Here is a 17,275-nt window from a genome sequence, read left to right as displayed (position 1 = left end):
CGCCGTGCCGCGGGCGCCGCGCGGGGCTCGGCTTTGCCCGCTAGCCTGCGCTCGGGGCGCCTTCGCCTCCTCTTGTCGCCGGGCCGGCGACCCGGGAAAATGTTTATTTTTCCACGGCAAACTTTTCCATTAGCACAATGCGTTCCTATCCATCACGGTGTCAGGCACCAGCTGTTTCGCAGGCAGCTCTGGGGTGCGTGTTAGAGCTGGCCAGCCTTCAGAGAAACGGCTCCTCTTGCCCCGTCGGTCTCAGCAGTGGGGAGGGCTGCCAGGTCTGGGCTAGGTGGCCCTTGACAGCTAGCAAGGCTGGAGCCGGGAGGGACCCTGGGCTGGCGCTGAGCTGGCTTAATGTACTTGCCATGAGTTATTATAGATCTGGAGGTGATTGGTCCTACCAGTCCACACAGACAAGGAGGTCTCCCTTGCAGCGGTGACGAACCGTTTGGCCGAGGTTTCTGTGGGCGAAGTTTCTCTTGAAGGCCTTCTCAGCTTTTTTCTTACACAGTGTAGATAGCAGTTTCAGAAGGGAGATAACAAAGGTGCAGAGGAACACAGCAGCTGTGTACGTGCAAAGGGAGCTTGCACATTCAGTGCCTGCGTGCTCTGCAGAACGGCAAAGGGCTGAATGCAACTTGAGAAGGACGAGCCAAACACTGAAACTGTAAGTCCAGGTGAATGGCAGCAGCGTAGTGGGAGGAAGAAGGGAAAAGGGTTGGATGGGATGGAGAAATGTGGAACTTCTCTCTGCTTGCTGCTCTTGGGGCCACAGGGGACTGGCTTGGCTGAGAGAGTGGAAACACAGCAGAATTGGTGACAGTAGAGAGTGCAATCAGCAGTCATGTTCCCAGGCAGACGTGCCTTGAAAAAACGTAAGAGTTTGAGCAGGGATAAGGTTCAAAGTCTGAGGAAGAAGGATGGAGACTCACAATAGACTAGCAGCATTGCTTGGTGTGGCAGGAGGGGGAATGCTCCAGCAGAAGAAGTATAAGGAAACATTTTGTAATGTTTTAATACATTGTAACTGTAGTAATCTAGAATCAGTAACATTGGTGAGAGAAGATGAATTTAGAAGCCCTGGCTAGGAATGAACTATCCCAATTAAATCACCATGTTGTTCCCCAGTACGAGGGATTGCTCAAAGTAGTCTAGATGTTTCGCAATCCTGACTGCATCCCACTCGAGCTTCAGCTAGAGCTCTGATGATTTTGTAATGTGCATATGGTTGGTTGTTCTCAGTAAATACCAGGAAATATATTTGTGATGCTTCTCTCTTCTCTAGGAGACATTTTGCATTTGCATGGGTGCAAGACAGTGCTAAGGACAGAGGTTTCCTGTGAAACCTCTACATGAAGTAGAAGCAGCATGACTAGGAAGTGAAGCAGATAAAATGATAGTCTTCTGTAGTGTATTTATGAGTGAAGCTGGTTTGTGATCTATTGCTAGCTTATCGATGAGAAAGCAAGAATAAATTGTAATGGGAGAGTGATGGGAGCAGGGTGCCTGTGTTTGGATTGAAGATGCTTTATAGAAAATACTTTGTCTGTGATATAGGAAGAAATATGCACTGAAAGTGGCTGTGAGTCATTTGTTTTTGAAATGCATCATTGTGGTTTTATTGATGTTGGCTACAATGCCATTGTCCTGTGGATTGTTAAGGATAATGTTAAAATAATAGGAAAACTAAAATTAGACTTCTACCTGGGAATTGAAAGACTAGAGAGGTGGGTAGTAATCTAATGAGAGCAAGCCTGAAAGCTGTACATCTTGAACAGAGCCTGTTTGCAAATGAAAGGACTCGAGGGGAATATTCAGTATCTACAAATGAAAAACAATTATCAGATGACTTTTTTAACCTCCTCCAAGTTAAGGGATGTGATTACTTAATACTTTAATGGTTTCCAGAAGACTTTGGTGTGGATGGGTGGAGCCTGACACAGGTTTTCACAAGGCCAGTGAGATGCTTGGTTAAGATCCCTCGACAGACAAAAAAGGTGTGTTCTGGGTTGGGTGTTGTAATGGATGCTGTGGGGAGTTCACTTGCATTTGGAGATAGCCCTGCTCTTCACAAGCAGAAGGCCTGGTACATTAGTTAGGGTTTAACACTATCTGAAGTCAGTTGTCAAAATTGAATGGAGAGTCCTGGTTTTGCCCTCTATTTCTTGGTTAGTACCAGTGAAGAAAAGGTGCAGCTTTGAAATAAAAGGCTTGGGAGGATGTCTGCTATCATGAGATACCCAGTCTGGTTGATATTTCAGCCTTTTGGTTGAACTTGCTAAGAGTTGTGAGCCTAAGAACTGATGGGGAAAGAAACCCTCTCTTCAAATGGTGACGTGAGCTGCAAGACAAAACTGTAAGCAGAGTCTCAAGGCTCAAACTCCATAGGAGGAGGCAGTGTCTGGAAAGCCATATGTGAAGGCCCTTTTCTTGTTCTCACGCCCCTCATCTGACAACACAGAAATTGCAGTCATCCTTGAAGGCCTGGCAGTCTGATGTGGGCTAATAACAATCTGCCTGTCACGAGCCAGTTTTAGATATGTGGTTCAGGTAGCTGCTGGTGGCTGTGACCCATGTTTTCCTCCTCCCAGGATTTCCACTGGCTCTCAAGGCATTGCCTGCGTCCATTAGACAGTGGCTCTAATGAATTTTTTCACCCTTAGGGATGTCATCGGGCCAAGTCCAGTCGTCATGGACTGTGAAAGCCTTGGTGTGCAATTTGGTGCTACCATTGAACTAAGTTAGGTGCCACTAAAAAGGTGCAGTCTCCTGGCTGCATGTTCTTGCAGCTCTCTTTGTGCCAACACTTGTGCTTGTCTCACTCTGCAGTAGAGCAAAACAAGTTCTGGGAGCTAAATCAGTAAGAAAATCAAATCCTTCAACAGCATGAGCTTTTTGGAGGTTTAGCCCTCTGGATTGTTCAGTGCAAGGTCAGAGGAGTGTCAAGGCCCAGCCTGAGAAGGAACAGAGTGGAGCTGCATACTTTAGCAACACCCAGCCATTGGTTCAGTTTTGATGTGTCATCAAATCATACTTCAATCTGGCAAGAAGTACTTATGAGTAATTCTATTTCCATCTTATTTTTGTTGCATTTAGTATAGAGACAAATCACTATCTGCATGTCACAGTTGCCATATAAAACCGCACAGATGTGAATATTCCATATATAGAGGTGAGACCAGATTAATAGTGTATAGCGTTAAATAAGTCTTGCCATCAGCATTGTTATGGTTTGGATGAAGTTCCAGTACATGATGGTAGGAGAGATTGGGAACACTCCTGTTTCCTTTTCTGGCAGCTCCCCATTAGATGAGCCTAGCTGTAGTATCTTTTAGCTCCCTCAGGGCTGCCCTTTCCATGTTTGTTAAAACTTTGTAGTGCATCTTCTGGCGTTGAGATCTCTTTCTGTGCTCTCCTCTGGGGCTGCATTTTTTTAAAGACACTCCCGTGCAAAGACTTAAAAAAAAAAACTATTTTGTTGGGTCATTCAAATTCCACAACAGATTCACAAATCTTATTTTGGATGGTGCTTTCACTTGGAAACAAGTGTTATGTTAGCAACTGACTTCTTCTCATGTCTCTACTGGCTTTTACAATTATCTTAAGCCAGGGCTGGTAACTCTGCCCAGCATCTTAAGGGAGGTCTGGTGGAACTTCTGATTATAGCATTAAGAATTGCTCTTCTGGGAGCAAGGGGTTAAGTACAATAATGTCACTATTCCTTTTTTTTTTTTTTATAAAACAGAAAATGCACACACTGTATGTTTTTTTCCCCCCAACTCTTTCCAATATAGTTGCACAAAACCTTATACCTGTGTCTTACACAGATGGGAATACCTCCCAATCTTGAATATATTCATTCTTGCAGTGCCTCTGTCAGATAGGAAAGTGCTTCTTCCATATTCACAGGAGAAAGGTGTGTTAGAGACAGAGGAGCAAACACCCAAAGCCTTGAAGAAATTTAGACTTTACAATGATTTCAAATTGGAGGTGAGCTTTTATACTTCAGTGACCTATTCCTTGTCCCATAAAAATCCTCTTACAGAGCAGCAAAATAAATAGAAATCCCCTGAATCTATGTGTAGTGATTTGCTATTGGTTGATCTTTTCTCTCCAGCATATCTTTGGATTTTTACAAACAGAAAGAAAGACACCATCATCCAAACTGATGGAAGGAAAAACCACTATATCTAACAGACTTGAAGTGTTTAATCATTAACATACTTTGAAGTGCACTGTATCTCCTCATGCATTAATGCTGCTTGGATGCCCACTTTCATGAGACAGACCTCACTGCACAAGGGGACAGCATTTTAAGTGGCTTCTTTCTGTGATGCAAGATCTACTCTGCAACCCTTGCATGAGATCTTAGGTAGCAGTGACATTGATGATTTAACAGGGTTTGCCCACTTTCTTTCTGACCAGACTTTGTTCTGACTTACAACTATCTCAGTCTGCTAATATGTGCATGTCCTTCCAAAAAGCTGCTGCTTCGCCAGCCACATTCCAGTATTTTCATGAGCTGTGAGGGTTAAAATACTGTTTAGACTTAAGTTTTATACACTGTTTCCAGCCCTATTACTTATACAATGAGTGTGCATGGCTTTGTACAAACATGCAGTAATACGAAACTGAACTGAAAGCTGTTGGTGGCAAAAAGAGGTGTATCAGTTTGCTAGCAGGTCTACTGCTAGCATCTGTCCCTTTTGTCTATTTGCATTTTCCAGCAGCTTTCCCCAGCCAAATTCTATATCGCCTTTTATTCAAACTATTGACAAGGGTTTGTGTGGTCTGTTTCCTGAAAGCCGAAAGCTACCTGGTATAAAAATGACTCCTCTCAGTTAAAGATGACGCAAATGCTAAGCTCTACAAAAAGCGTTAGGAAACTTTTCCTGACAAAGGGCTGAATAAGACACTCAGATACTATTTTGGGGGAAGGAGAGATACAATTCTGATTGCACATTGTCACTGGGTTCATTGTGAAAGTCCCTCTCTATCCAGATGTCTCTGTAATTCCTCTTACTACCCTTTGTGTCACGCAGTGACGCTACATCCTTCCTCACTATGTCACGCTGCGTTGCTCAGTGCTCCCACCACTATGAAATTTTTCACCATGCCATCCCCCAGGGACCTTTATTCAGCACAGTGAAGCCCAGCACCTGATGTCATGTGGAGTTAGCCCCAAACAGCGGGTCAGGGAGCCGCAGGGGCCTGCGGTGCCCAGGGCCAGGCAGGGGCCCAGGCCAGCCATCCTTGCTCTGCCCATCTCGGTTCCCGAAGCAATCGCCATGGCTGGGCTCGATGGGGCAGGTGGGGAAAGCGTGGAGCAAAGCAACGCGGAGAAGGATGCACTGGGTTAAAGAAGTGAAGGGGATAAGGCCACTGACGGTAGGAAGAATGGAGGTTTGAAAGTGAGGGGTGTGCTTCAAATTACCACAGGCCTTTTTGAATCTGAAGACAGGTTATACCTTTTTGGTGTTTGATCTGTTATACTTTGCAGCTCAAAGTGCTGGCCAGTTTTGCAATACTTAGAACTGGGGACTTTTTGGTAAGTTCTGTTGTTGCACCTATCACATGCTAGTAAATCTAAACACTTGATTTACCTGTTCATAAAATAGGGACAAGAATCTCAGAAAGATACCAGGCTTTAGTGCTTTACTCATATTTATGAAGCTTCCCTAAGACATACTCAAGATCACTTGAGATCCCTGCAAGGACACACAGGCTCTAACAGTTCAGTAAGCAGCCTAAAGACAAATGACAACTTTTCATAAAGGTAAGAAAAAAATTAATCTCCCTAGGGCCTTTTGGGTAACCCGGGCCTCAGGTCTCCCAGAGCAATGAAGGAGAACGTGTCCACCAGAGGAACCTTCCTCCCCGCAGCACGTGTCCCACATCCCATCTCCCACACCTTGGCGGCTGCACTGCAGAGGTGCTGCTTGCACTGGGAGAGAGGAAGATCCCTGAAGGKCTTTAGGGAAACCACAGGTCGGCAATGACTGATTCCACTTCAACACTGTATTCATCTGACCGGGCAGTCAGGCCAGTCACGATTTCAATATTAGGAATCCCTGCTCTTCATCTAGTAACTAAATTCTCTATGTGAATGCTGTGCACAGAGTGACTAGCATTAAACTAAATTTCTTGAAGAAGTGGATTAAAAGGTAGGGTATGGGAAGATCTCTTCTGTAACGCATTCCCATTTTCTAGGCAAAATTGCAATTGTAATTTGAAAGCAATATATTCAAGGAGGTTTAGCATGACCCAGGTATGCACTGGTATGCCCTGGTTGGGTGGATGTGAGCTAAGTGCAAATAGCACATTCTCTTGAAGTATGCAAAAGTAAACAGAATCAAATGCATTGGTTATCTCGTGCTGTTTTGTATGTGCAGTACTAGTAGTTAGGGAAGCCTTAATCGCTGAGAAATTTTAACTTATATTTAATTGGTTTTAAAAGTAAGGGCTTTTTAAATATGTTAACTACAGTACCTGATGTCTGCTTTTGAAAGGCCAGCATGTTTTCCTGTTAGGCCGTGATCATGTGAGTGACTTCATATGTGTTTGCTTTCACAGAGTGTGAAGCATGGTGGCAGGAACTAACAAACACAGCTGCAAACATGAGGCCTTAGGCCCACTTTGCACTGTAGGCTGCCTTATCCCAATGCATTTCTAGGGGCCAGTCTTGACTATAACTCTCTGCGGCATAAAGTTCACAAAGTTATCTGTTCTTGGCAAATGTGCTAAATCTTAAACAGCAAAGGAATAAAAGCTGGAAGAACAGTGCAGAGCAGTGTTACGGTCCTTGGACTGAATGGCATTGCTTTGACACGGCATGCAGACTGTATGTTTGTTTTATTTTTTCTTACTTTGTTTTTGATGAAAGCTTTGTGAGCCTTAATTTTCCTTTGTGTATGAAAGGAAGGAAATGTATTTCTGTCACTGCTCTGAAGCATGGTGCCTGGGACCTGATTTACATAAACATTCAGCAGCTCCTTTTCCTTATACTTAAGGGTGCCTTAACACAAAGTGCAGTGAATCAAACCTGATGGTTATTCTAAATTCCCTTAACTCCAGATTCAAGCTTGATATATTTAGGGGCACCAAATATTAAAGGCCTGCCTTGACAATTCTCCTTTGATACTAGTTTGAGGTTTTAAGGCATTATTCTTGTGACTTCTGTTTCCAGCTGCTTTTGGAGGTAAAGATAGAGATGCGTCTCCTGAAAGCTTGTCAGGGCTTTCCAAGGAAAAGCAAAGCAGCAGCTAAAACCTATAAGTGGAGAGAAATGGATTTATGGATTTGGCCTCCTCCATTAAGCAGCAGCAAAACACCAGGCTGGGAAGTCTCTGAATCTTTCGTAATGTTTATCTGGGAAAACATTCTGGGCTTAACATTAGGGAACATATTTAACAAAGCATTTAAGCCCAACACTTCACCTGACCTGTCTAGAAATGCGTTAGGCTTCTGTTATACCACCTTCAGTGAATTACAGCCCTGTTAGCTTTATGGAAACACTTTCCTGGCATTCTCCGTGCCTTGCTCAGCAAGCAGCGTATTGCTTCAGACATCCTTAACTAAGCCTTGTGGCTGAAAAAGGAGGAGGTACCCAGCAGCATGTGAAGTATGCTCTGTAGAGTGGATGTTGTGACTGATGCTGAGATATGGCACACCATCCTGGAGAGAAAGTACTGTACTAAAGGTATTTTTAAAAAAACAGACAAGCTGATTCCCTGGTGCCTGCACACTTTCATAATAATACCAGGAAGAAATGAGTTGATTTCAGGCAAAAATGCACAGTCTCAACTTTTAAGTCCCAGACACAGTAAACAAACTCAGCAGATCTGTCCCCAGCCCTATGGGTAAGTGCAGTCTGGTTTCTGTGAAGGAGGACCTGGCTCTTGACTCTAGCTGCTGTGGAAACTGCTAGCTGCTAAGTCATTTTGCATTGCCCCAGTAAAGACTTAAAGCACCTCTTTCTGACCAGGTCAGGAAACTCCCTTGCTCAGAACTTATTAAAATTGTCTTTGCTCTTTAGTCACAAAACACCTCTGAACTCAAAGCATAAGTGAATTTTAAGAAAATGCACATGCATATTTCCATTGGTATGGCAATCATGTCTGTGCTTATGGTAATTTCCTCTTGCTTTGTTTTATCCCTGGGAATTACGAGGCGGGACATCACCATCAGGCATCCTGTAGCTGCAGACATGCCAGACACCAGCAGACATGATAGGAAGAAAACGAGCTTTTACTTTAGTGCTAAAGGTGCTTGCAGTGCTCTGGGAGGAGCGTGATTTCCCTGGTGCTTCACTGTTGTTGCTGGAACAGCTGTTGTAAGCTGCTGCATCTATTTACTGCCTGGGATACTTCTCTTCTGTTCTGCTGCTGAGTATCTTGAATGGAAGACAAAATGAGACATGGATATTTCCCCACTGCTCATAAGGGAGAGGTATTTGGGGAGCAATAGTGTTCTTTCCTAAATACCTAAATCCTTCAGTTGTTCCAAAGATTTATGTTACAGTTGAGCTGTTCTCTGGAGGCTCAACTAGCACAAAAAAATTGTTTTTACTTCATAGGGTGAATTTTCTACCTTAGGTTCCTGAATTAATTCCTATTTTGGTGGAAATTTCTCCTTAGTTTGGTTTAGCTGCAACACAAAACCTTGCTCTTGAGCGAAGGGTATACAAATGGGATGGTAGTGCTGGAAGGTGTCCTTACTCTCCCGCTTGCCTGCTAGAGGGTCAGATATTGATCTGGCATGTGCTAAGGATATATTTAGAGTATTCTGATGACAGGCTGGAGCAAATTATTAAATGAGTTCTCTGTAAAATGACACCATCAATAAACTGACAGAAAGTCCTTTGCATTGCAAGTATGTAAATGACAATGTATCACTTATGGTCTCTCATTTTCTCTATTTGTTTAAAGAATATCCATTGTACAGGGAGCATCTGGAAGCAGATGTTACCACAACGAGAAACAAATACATGGGTAAAGAGCCTCGGGGGGTCAGTAAACTTGACCACCTAACTTGTTTTAAAATATGACTGTTTTTGTTTGCACTAGGTAGTGAAGGACTGTTCAACAGCTGATAATCTAAAATGCCTTATTAGCATATTTCTCCTGTGTGGAAAGAAAAATAATAAAGCTAGGGACTTGTCTGTATTTGAACATTGCAAGGTATGCTGTACTGGGCATAAATGGTAGAGTTCCAGTAGCAGGGTGCTGCAGAGGAGCCCTGTGTAGGATGAGGCCATGAAATGCCAGTTCCAGCCAGCTCTGAAACGGATGAAAGCAACCCATTGCCTGCCAATATCTCCACCAGTCAGAGGAGCATATGGTGCCTCTGCTCAAACATATTTAAGAAAGAGTGGTAGCCACTAGGGAGAGAGGAGACACAAAAGGGAGACATATGAGAGGAGACACAAAAGGACACAAATGAGGCTACATGGGAGGATGCACGTGAAGACATAAAAAAAGGAGACACAAAAAGGTGACATGGGGCAGGAGACACAAAAGGATGTGAGGAGATATGCAAGGACACACAAAAGTAGACATGTGAGGAGACACATGAAGAGACACATTTGGAGAAAAGGGAGGAACTGGAGGAGGCACGTAGAAGGGACATTGTTGGGGACACAGCTGGAGACATGCTCTTGGCAGGAGGTGCTCAGAGCCAGAAGGTATGCCTCTGAGGGACTGTGGCCGTGGGTCACTCACGCCAGGGTGGGCACATCCCCGAAGGACTATGACCCATGCCGGAGCAGGGATACCCCTGAGGGGCTGTGAGCTGTGGGTGACCCATGCTGGAGCAGGGACACACATGGGGGATTGCAGCCTGTGGAGACCCCACGCTGGAGCAGGTACAGCCCTGAAGAACCTGCAGCCTGTGGAGGAGCCAGTGCTGGAGCAAAGGAGCAGTAAGAAGCAAGGAGCAGTGGAAGAAAAGAGCAAGAAGCAAGTGGCGGCTTACTGACCTCGACCTCCTGTGCCACCTGTCACCTCACCAAAGGAAATGGGAGGGACTGTGTGTAACACTTGACAAACACAAGGGTAGCTGAGACTAGGAAGGGGTATGAGAGGTGTTGGACTGAAGTTAAGCCTGGGGAAGGGGGAGGACGGGTGTTTTCCTAAGAGTTTGTTTAATTGTTTGTCTTTTTTTTTTTTCCTCAGTACCTAAATCAGTAATTAAAAGTTAATGGTAACTGGCAATAAAATAGGTGGAATTCCCCAAGTCGAGACTGTTCTGCCCTTTACAGTACACTCATTATGCTCTGATATAAATTTGGTTTTAGCCAGGACGTGGCCAAACAGTACAAACCCCATGTGGATATAATCTTCTGGGTAGAGTTTCCCTTCTCCATACGTGAGGGCAGTAACTGGCTTACCCCTGTATCGCTGTGCCTGCACGGTGGCATTTTACAAAGTACAACTTTCTGGAGAAGGGCCAGGACCGGCCAGTTGCAGGTATGACGAGCTGTGATCTTTGAACAACAAGGTTGTGTGGGCAAAAGCTGTAGTATAGACGCAGTCTTATTTGCAGACCCTCGTATTCAGGCTGTAAACATTTCCTTGTGGGACAGGACTGAAGTTAACTATTGCTAGTGAAGTGCTGTTTCTGCAGGATGGAGCTGTGTAGCCGCCTCTTCCCCCAGGCCCAAGCTCTTTGCTGGTGCAAACTATAACTATCCCAAATGCTCCAGGTGTAATGTGGTGAAAAATCTCCCTCCCTCTCTCACTTGCTCCTCTTCCTTACAAGCATAAGTAGAGTCACAGAAAAGAGAGAGAACAGGAGAGGAGATGGCAGGGTCTTGCCATTTCTTTCAACAATGTGGAAAGGAAATGTGTTATCCTTTGACAGTCTCAAGGAAAGGAAAAGGTACAGAGCAGACGGGGAGCTCACTGCGATGTGACTGGTCTCAAGCACTCCAGTACTTGGTGCTACCAGGTGGATGGCATGTCATTTCCTATAAGTAGAGTTCAGAAGATGTGTTGAAAGGTCACAGGATTACAGGCTTTTGTTGAAATGGAGGAAGAACTGAGAGATGAACCTCAAAAGAGTTTTTTTTTCCACTGAAATATAATTAATCTAAAATGGAAAATTCTGTTCTGTTATTAAGCTGACCTGTAGCTCTCTGTAGCAGGCATAATGTAGCTCTCTATTACATTCTGTACATTTTTAGTTTGTCTCATAAAACTCTTCTAATTTTACTGTTGGATTATATTGATTTTATTTCTTTTAAATTCTGCAAAATTTTACCACAAGGGAAATAGGGGTTAAGGCAAGGAAGATATTAAAATGTTTTACATCTCTCAGACAATTTCATATCAATTCTTTTTTCTTTAGAGAGTATATTTTTTGCGAAACTTTACTGTTTTTCATTATTAAAAGCCTAGCACCATTTAGACTATCCAGGCTCTGAGGAAGGTGTTGGTGCATCAATCACAGCTCCCTTCAATTAGACTGTGCATTGCAGGAGCCTGACGCACCTTATTTCAGGCTGTTACAGAGCAGTTGGACTTTCTGGGAGCTAAATTCAGCTCTGCTCTTCCATCTGCTGTAACATATCTCTTTATGGTAAATCTACACTTCGGACTTCAGGGAACTAAACTTGGTGGCTGGCCAGAACATTCAAACTAGGCTTGTAAAAGCAGAAATAGCACTGTGAATCCCAGCTTGACTGCCTGACAGGAGGGTGTACAGGCATCCCCCTACGCTTGAGCACACTGCTGGAGAAGGCTGGCTCTGTGGGTGGAACGGGTGGGCAAGTGGGAGAATGTGTCTCTTAAAGACCAAAGCACTGCTGTACTGAAGGATTAACAATCATAATGCTTGATTCTCTTTCACAAAGTGTGGTTTTAAATGGTGAAAGAAGGAAAGATAGCCTTTCTCAGTGAAGGAAAGTGTTAAGTATTTTAAGCATAGAGGTCTAAATATAAAATTAAGAGCACTGGCAAGAAGCAAGGTGCAATGTGAAGCAACATAGTAAACACTATCATGTTGTGGAGCTTTGTAGCAAAACATGGGGCACATTAGTTATCAAGGAATAAATGGAAGGGAAAGAAGTACCATTCTGTGATTCTAGGAGCTAAGGCCTCTTGACAGGAAGAGATGGCAGCATTGGTGTTTTAGTTGAATATTCAGTTCTGGGGAAGGATGGGTGGTTCTCCTGTTGGGGACACAAACATCTCAAAAGCAGGTGTTCCATGCATTGTCAGGTGCCAAAGATCTAAGACTGATAGTGTGCCAGCAAACTGGAGGACAAAGAAGAATCCAAAATCATTGTCTCCAGGATTATTCTTGTACATGTCTGATTTAAAAATAATATCCTGATGAAGGTAAAATGGAACAAATGCAGTATTTGCTTACAAGTGGCAAGTACAGTGTACGTTCATTCAGGGAACTGAGGGTCACTCTTGGTTTGTGATAAACAGGAGAGGTTAGGCCTTGTTTTGTGTTTGAAGGAGAGCAATCCGAACATGTGCTGTGGTTTCTGATGAGGGCCTGCAGGCCCTGTGACAAGACGGAGAAGCCAGGAGACTGCTTTAGAAATGACCAAAGGGGATGATCGAAGCATGCTGGGATGAGGGGAAGTGAAGAGAGTGCAGCATGTGGCTCTGCCGTAGTCCTGCACTGTGGCTGGTGGTGTGTTGCCTTGTCTGTCAATGCCTTTTTCTTCTTTCCTCCCCTTCAGATCACAACGCTTGTGTTGGGAGAGCAGGCTCTGATGGGAGCGAGGATGCTCAGGATGCCCAGCTGTCTGCTAAAACTGACCAGAGTGATGCTGAACCACAGGCTCGGGGCCCTGTTCATCATCGTCTTTAAGTTCTTGTCCTTTGCCTCCATCCTGTTGTACTGGAGAATCACGGAGGACCCGAAGGTCAGGGGCCAGGTCTACAGCTTGCCTGTTGAGATCCGCTGTGCTCGCTCTGTGCCGTCTCCCCCCCGTGCCGCTGCTGGTGGGCCCCCTCCTCCCCCGGGGGACGTGTTTTTTGTGGAGACCTCAGAGCGAACCAACCCAAATTACCTGTTCATGTGCTCTGTGGAATCGGCGGCTCGGACACACCCTGGGACGAGGGTTGTGGTGCTCATGAAAGGCTTGGCAAACAGAAACACCTCGCTACCCAGCCACTGGGGCTTCTCGTTACTGAGCTGCTTCCCCAATGTGGAAATCCGGCCCCTGGACTTGCAGGAGCTTTTCTCTGGGACGCCCCTTGCAGAGTGGTATTTGCAGGCTCAGCAACGCTGGGAGCCTTATTTCTTACCCATCCTGTCTGACGCCTGCAGAATTGCCATCATGTGGAAATTTGGTGGCATCTACCTGGACACAGACTTCATTGTGCTTAAGAACTTAAAGAACCTCACCAATGTGCTCGGTACCCAGTCCAAGTATGTGCTGAATGGGGCCTTCTTGTCCTTTAAGCCCAAACACAAGTTCATGGAGCTTTGCATGCAGGACTTTGTGGAGAACTACAACAGCTGGATTTGGGGGCATCAGGGCCCACAGCTCCTAACACGTGTCTTCAAGAAGTGGTGCTCCATCAGGAGTCTTAGGAGCAGTAGGAGCTGCAAAGGGGTGAGTGCTCTGCCCCGGGAGGCTTTTTATCCCATCCGGTGGCAGGACTGGAAGAAGTACTTTGAAGTGGTCAGCTCCTCAGAGCTTCATCACCTCTTCAAGAACACCTATGCGGTGCATGTATGGAACAAGAAGAGCCAAGGGACAAGGCTAGAGATCACATCCAAGGCTTTGCTGGCTCAGCTGCATTCTCACTTCTGCCCTGCCACGTACGACATCATGAAGAAGGATGCTGGACGGCAGTGACTCAAGGGTCAGCTAAGAGACATCACCTTAGAGTCCCAACCCTCCAGCTGTTCCAGCACAAATGAACCTTCCGGTGAAGAGAGGTGGTGGGAGTTGAGAATAAAAGCCATTTGCATGGCGCAGAGGTGGAGACCATAGTTTCAACCAACTATGTGCTGCTCTTTGCCTTGACTTTAACTGCCTGGCGGCAACATTTTGTTTCTGTGCAGGATCTTTCTGCTGCTCTGCTTGGTCAGATAGAGAGGTCTCAAGAGGGTAGTGAGGCCTGGACCACTTGTGGCAGCCTCTGTCAGCCCCTTTCTGTGTCTGTAAACCTGGAAGGAGCCTTTGCAGAAATGCTCATCGCAGCCTTTGTCACTGTCAACTCTCAGGACTTCTCAAGTGCAGTCCTCAAAGCAGTGAAGGGGTGGGAGAGCAGAGAACAGGAGCTAAGGAGGGAGTTAAAGGTGTGCTAGAGAAGGTAGCCTGAGAAAAATGAGGGGAAAGATGGAGAAGAATGAAAGGGGAAGTGGCTAAAGCAACTCTTTTTTTCTCTTCAGTTCCCTTTCCTTCTGAAGACTGTTTGGTGGAGGGGAGCTCCTCGTGCCCTGTTTGAACAGGATGCAGGATGCTGGAGTCTCTGCTTAGCTTTGTAGATCTAAAGACCTGCTTGGAAATTTGGAGTGTATCAGAACTTGAGGATTTGGCCAGCTCATCAAATTGCAGGATCTTATGGGCAGCAGTGTTTTATTTTGTAGTGATGGTGAATTAAAACCCTGCAATGAGCAGGAGAGCTCACCCGAATCACACTTTAAATTGCACCCAACACAGGAAGATTTGAACTATCTTTTACACTGAGTTTGTCTGTGTGACCAAATGCCCATAACTGTGTCTAAGCTGCACCAGAGCTTTCAGTACTTGGACTGACCCCAGAGGAATGAGATGATACTTCCAAGCATTTGCAAGGATACAGAGATCTTGGTAGGGAACCTGTGCTATCTAAATTCAAGTTCAGGAGCTGAGTTGTTTATGGAGGATCTCTTCAAGTAGCCTGGACCACTCCTGCAATTCGCGGTCCAGGAATACAAATTTCTCCTGGGAGTTCTTGAGAAATGCAGTGCAAAGCTTTATTCTTTTTCCTCAACTATATTCCTGAACTGCGATGAAGAAAGTTAGCTCATCTCTCTTACAGTCCTCTTGTGCCTTTGGGAGTTCCCACCACAGAGGCTAGTTTGTTGGACAAACCATGGGAGAAACTCTGTCCCTTCCTTTGGTGCCCAAAGGGACGTATGGATGCTCTTACAGTTCTTTGTTTGAAAATGATGAAGAAAGAGCAGTGAGAAATGAGAGTAAGGCAGAGACCATCAGCCTTGGCACATCTGTACCCCACCACGATCTATGGCGGGTCGCTCAGGCAGATGAACTTGGCACTGTAATGGCGTTAATGTGGATGAGCAGAGCATCAGCTATCCCCTCTCCTACACTACTCAGAGATGATAATCTCATTGTAAAATCTTTTCTGCCTTCAGTGTGTGAGTCTTCGTACCCCTAGGAACAGCAGTTGAATGGTCCGATGGCCGCCTTGATGACCAGGCATTGGTCAGATCTCCAATGTCATCTGATCCTGAAACGAAAGCTTTTTCAGTGGTGCTTCCTGCAAGTCCTCCGAGTGTGACTCAGATGATTTCTAGGACTGCAGTTTTCTCAGACTTGTTTTCCTCTCTGTTTTGCTTCCCATCAGATATAAACAATGTGAGGTTTGCTCAGCTTAGTCAAGCCAACGAGCAAAAAAGTAGACAACTGTGCATGCAAGGACAGAATCTCTCTATGTGTCTCAGGTTTATTTGACTCTTCTTAGATGACAAAAAAAGAGAAAGCCAGATTGCCTGTCACTTTTAGAAAACAGTTCCCTGTTCCCCAGGGGACAGGGCTGTGGGTGCTTAGGAGAGCTTGCACCTTTTGGATTTTTTTGTAAATTGAGCTAGCTGGTGTTGACCCAAGGTCAATGCTGCTTTGATTGAAAGTTATCCACCTGTAAGTTGTGCAGGGCATGCATTCGGGGCACAAGCAGCTACCCTGAAATGGGAAGGTGCTGAGAACCACTTCCTGTCCCCCCGCCCTGCCCACTTGCTTGCACCACATACATGCATGTATGTAGTGCTTCCTCTTAGTTCTGCCCCGCTTTATGCTGCATCCTGGAGATACTTAGGATCTTGAACACCTACAGTTCTCCCAACACTGAGCATCTTTAAGAACCAAGACTTTGTGGGGAAACAGCAAATCTTCCTGGCCATCTAAGTGTGCTTCACCACTCTAAGTGGTAAAAATAGGTACTGTTTTCACTGTTTAGTCTTACTGTTGCTACTCTACTTTTTTCACTGCTTTCTTTAGAGGCAGCTGCAAAACTGTCAGCTCTGACCTGGTGTGTAGTCAATGGGGCATGGTATGTCTTACTGCTGGTTCCTTCTGTTTTGGGACTCGTGCTGGCTAAACAACAGAAATCTCAGCAAGCTAGGAACCCCTACCAGTGGTGGTAAAGTGGTAGCTGCTGATTGTAAAGGCATAATGACAGGAAACTTTACTGTGGCAATACTGTGAACTGATTACAGATGTGTTTGGGACCCACTGCAACGAATATTTGGCTTGATATACCACTGCTTATTCTAAAAAAGTGCCTTTTCGCATATGTGTAGTTGTTTCTTTTTGTTTTTATTTGTTTTTTTCCTGGAGAGTGAATGTTCAGAGGTTTGATAAGGAGAGAATCGAACCAAAGCAACCTGTGGCCTTTTCCCCTTTGCCTTGTGAGAGAAAAATAAATTCTGTTTTTACTATTTCTTCTTTCTACCAAGATGTTCCATTTTGTTCTGCGAGGTATTGGTGGCAGCTCTGAACAATCTGTTAGTTATTATGCAGAAAAGTATTGTCAAATTGTGTCCTCAAGTGACTCAGTAAAATTAGGAGTGTGGAAAGAACTTGGGGTGAGTTTGACATAAGCACATATGGAAGGAGGGTTTTGGGGACCCTGGCTTCCATGCCATCTTTGGGACCTGGGGGGTAGGTGCAGGGGAAAGCACAGTTCTGGTTCCTAGTCCAACAAGGTATCACCCCATCTATCACAAGCAGCAGTCTATGTGAAGTAAGCTATTTTGGTTTTGCTCAGAAGATTTGGATGTTGTGGAACAGGAAACTCCATGAGTGATCGTGTTGCTTTTTCCCTGGGTGATAGACTAGAGCTTCCCTGAGTAGTGACAGTGCCTGTGCTCTTGTAGACCTAAAAGTGGAAAACTTTTGTGGCTGCTGTCTTTTCTTCCACCTGTCCTTCAGAGCCTGATCTAAAAGCCCTGGAGTCCAAGGGAGCATTTTGAGAGGCCATGAAAGGACCAGTGGGCTCTGGTGTACAGAGGAGTTTTCTTGTGACCCCTAGAGTCAAGAACTAGCTTCCCCTGGAGGTGTACAAATATTAAACCATTTGTACAACCA

General features: G+C 45.0%; 1 protein-coding gene across 2 annotated transcripts in view; it reads left to right on the top strand.

Moving 5' to 3' along the window:
• LOC112967088 (lactosylceramide 4-alpha-galactosyltransferase-like) overlaps window positions 1-17,275 on the top strand; it is a 17,696-nt gene extending 421 nt beyond the window's left edge. The window contains exons 1-2 of one of the 2 annotated variants that reach the window (XM_026067847.1): window positions 258-661; window positions 12,689-17,275. In XM_026067847.1, the coding sequence (XP_025923632.1) occupies window positions 626-661; window positions 12,689-13,816 (1,164 nt within the window). In that variant the 5' untranslated portion in view covers window positions 258-625 and the 3' untranslated portion in view covers window positions 13,817-17,275. Of the gene's footprint in view, window positions 1-257; window positions 662-12,688 lie in introns of those variants that run through there. The other variant, XM_026067848.1, reaches the window with a different exon arrangement.

Source organism: Apteryx rowi, unplaced genomic scaffold (assembly GCF_003343035.1).
Source record: "Apteryx rowi isolate R43461 unplaced genomic scaffold, aptRow1 scaffold_263, whole genome shotgun sequence".
Classification (NCBI taxonomy): Eukaryota; Metazoa; Chordata; class Aves; order Apterygiformes; family Apterygidae; genus Apteryx; species Apteryx rowi.
The sequence above is the reverse complement of the archived record's forward strand: the minus strand, read 5'-3'. Positions and strand labels throughout refer to the sequence as shown.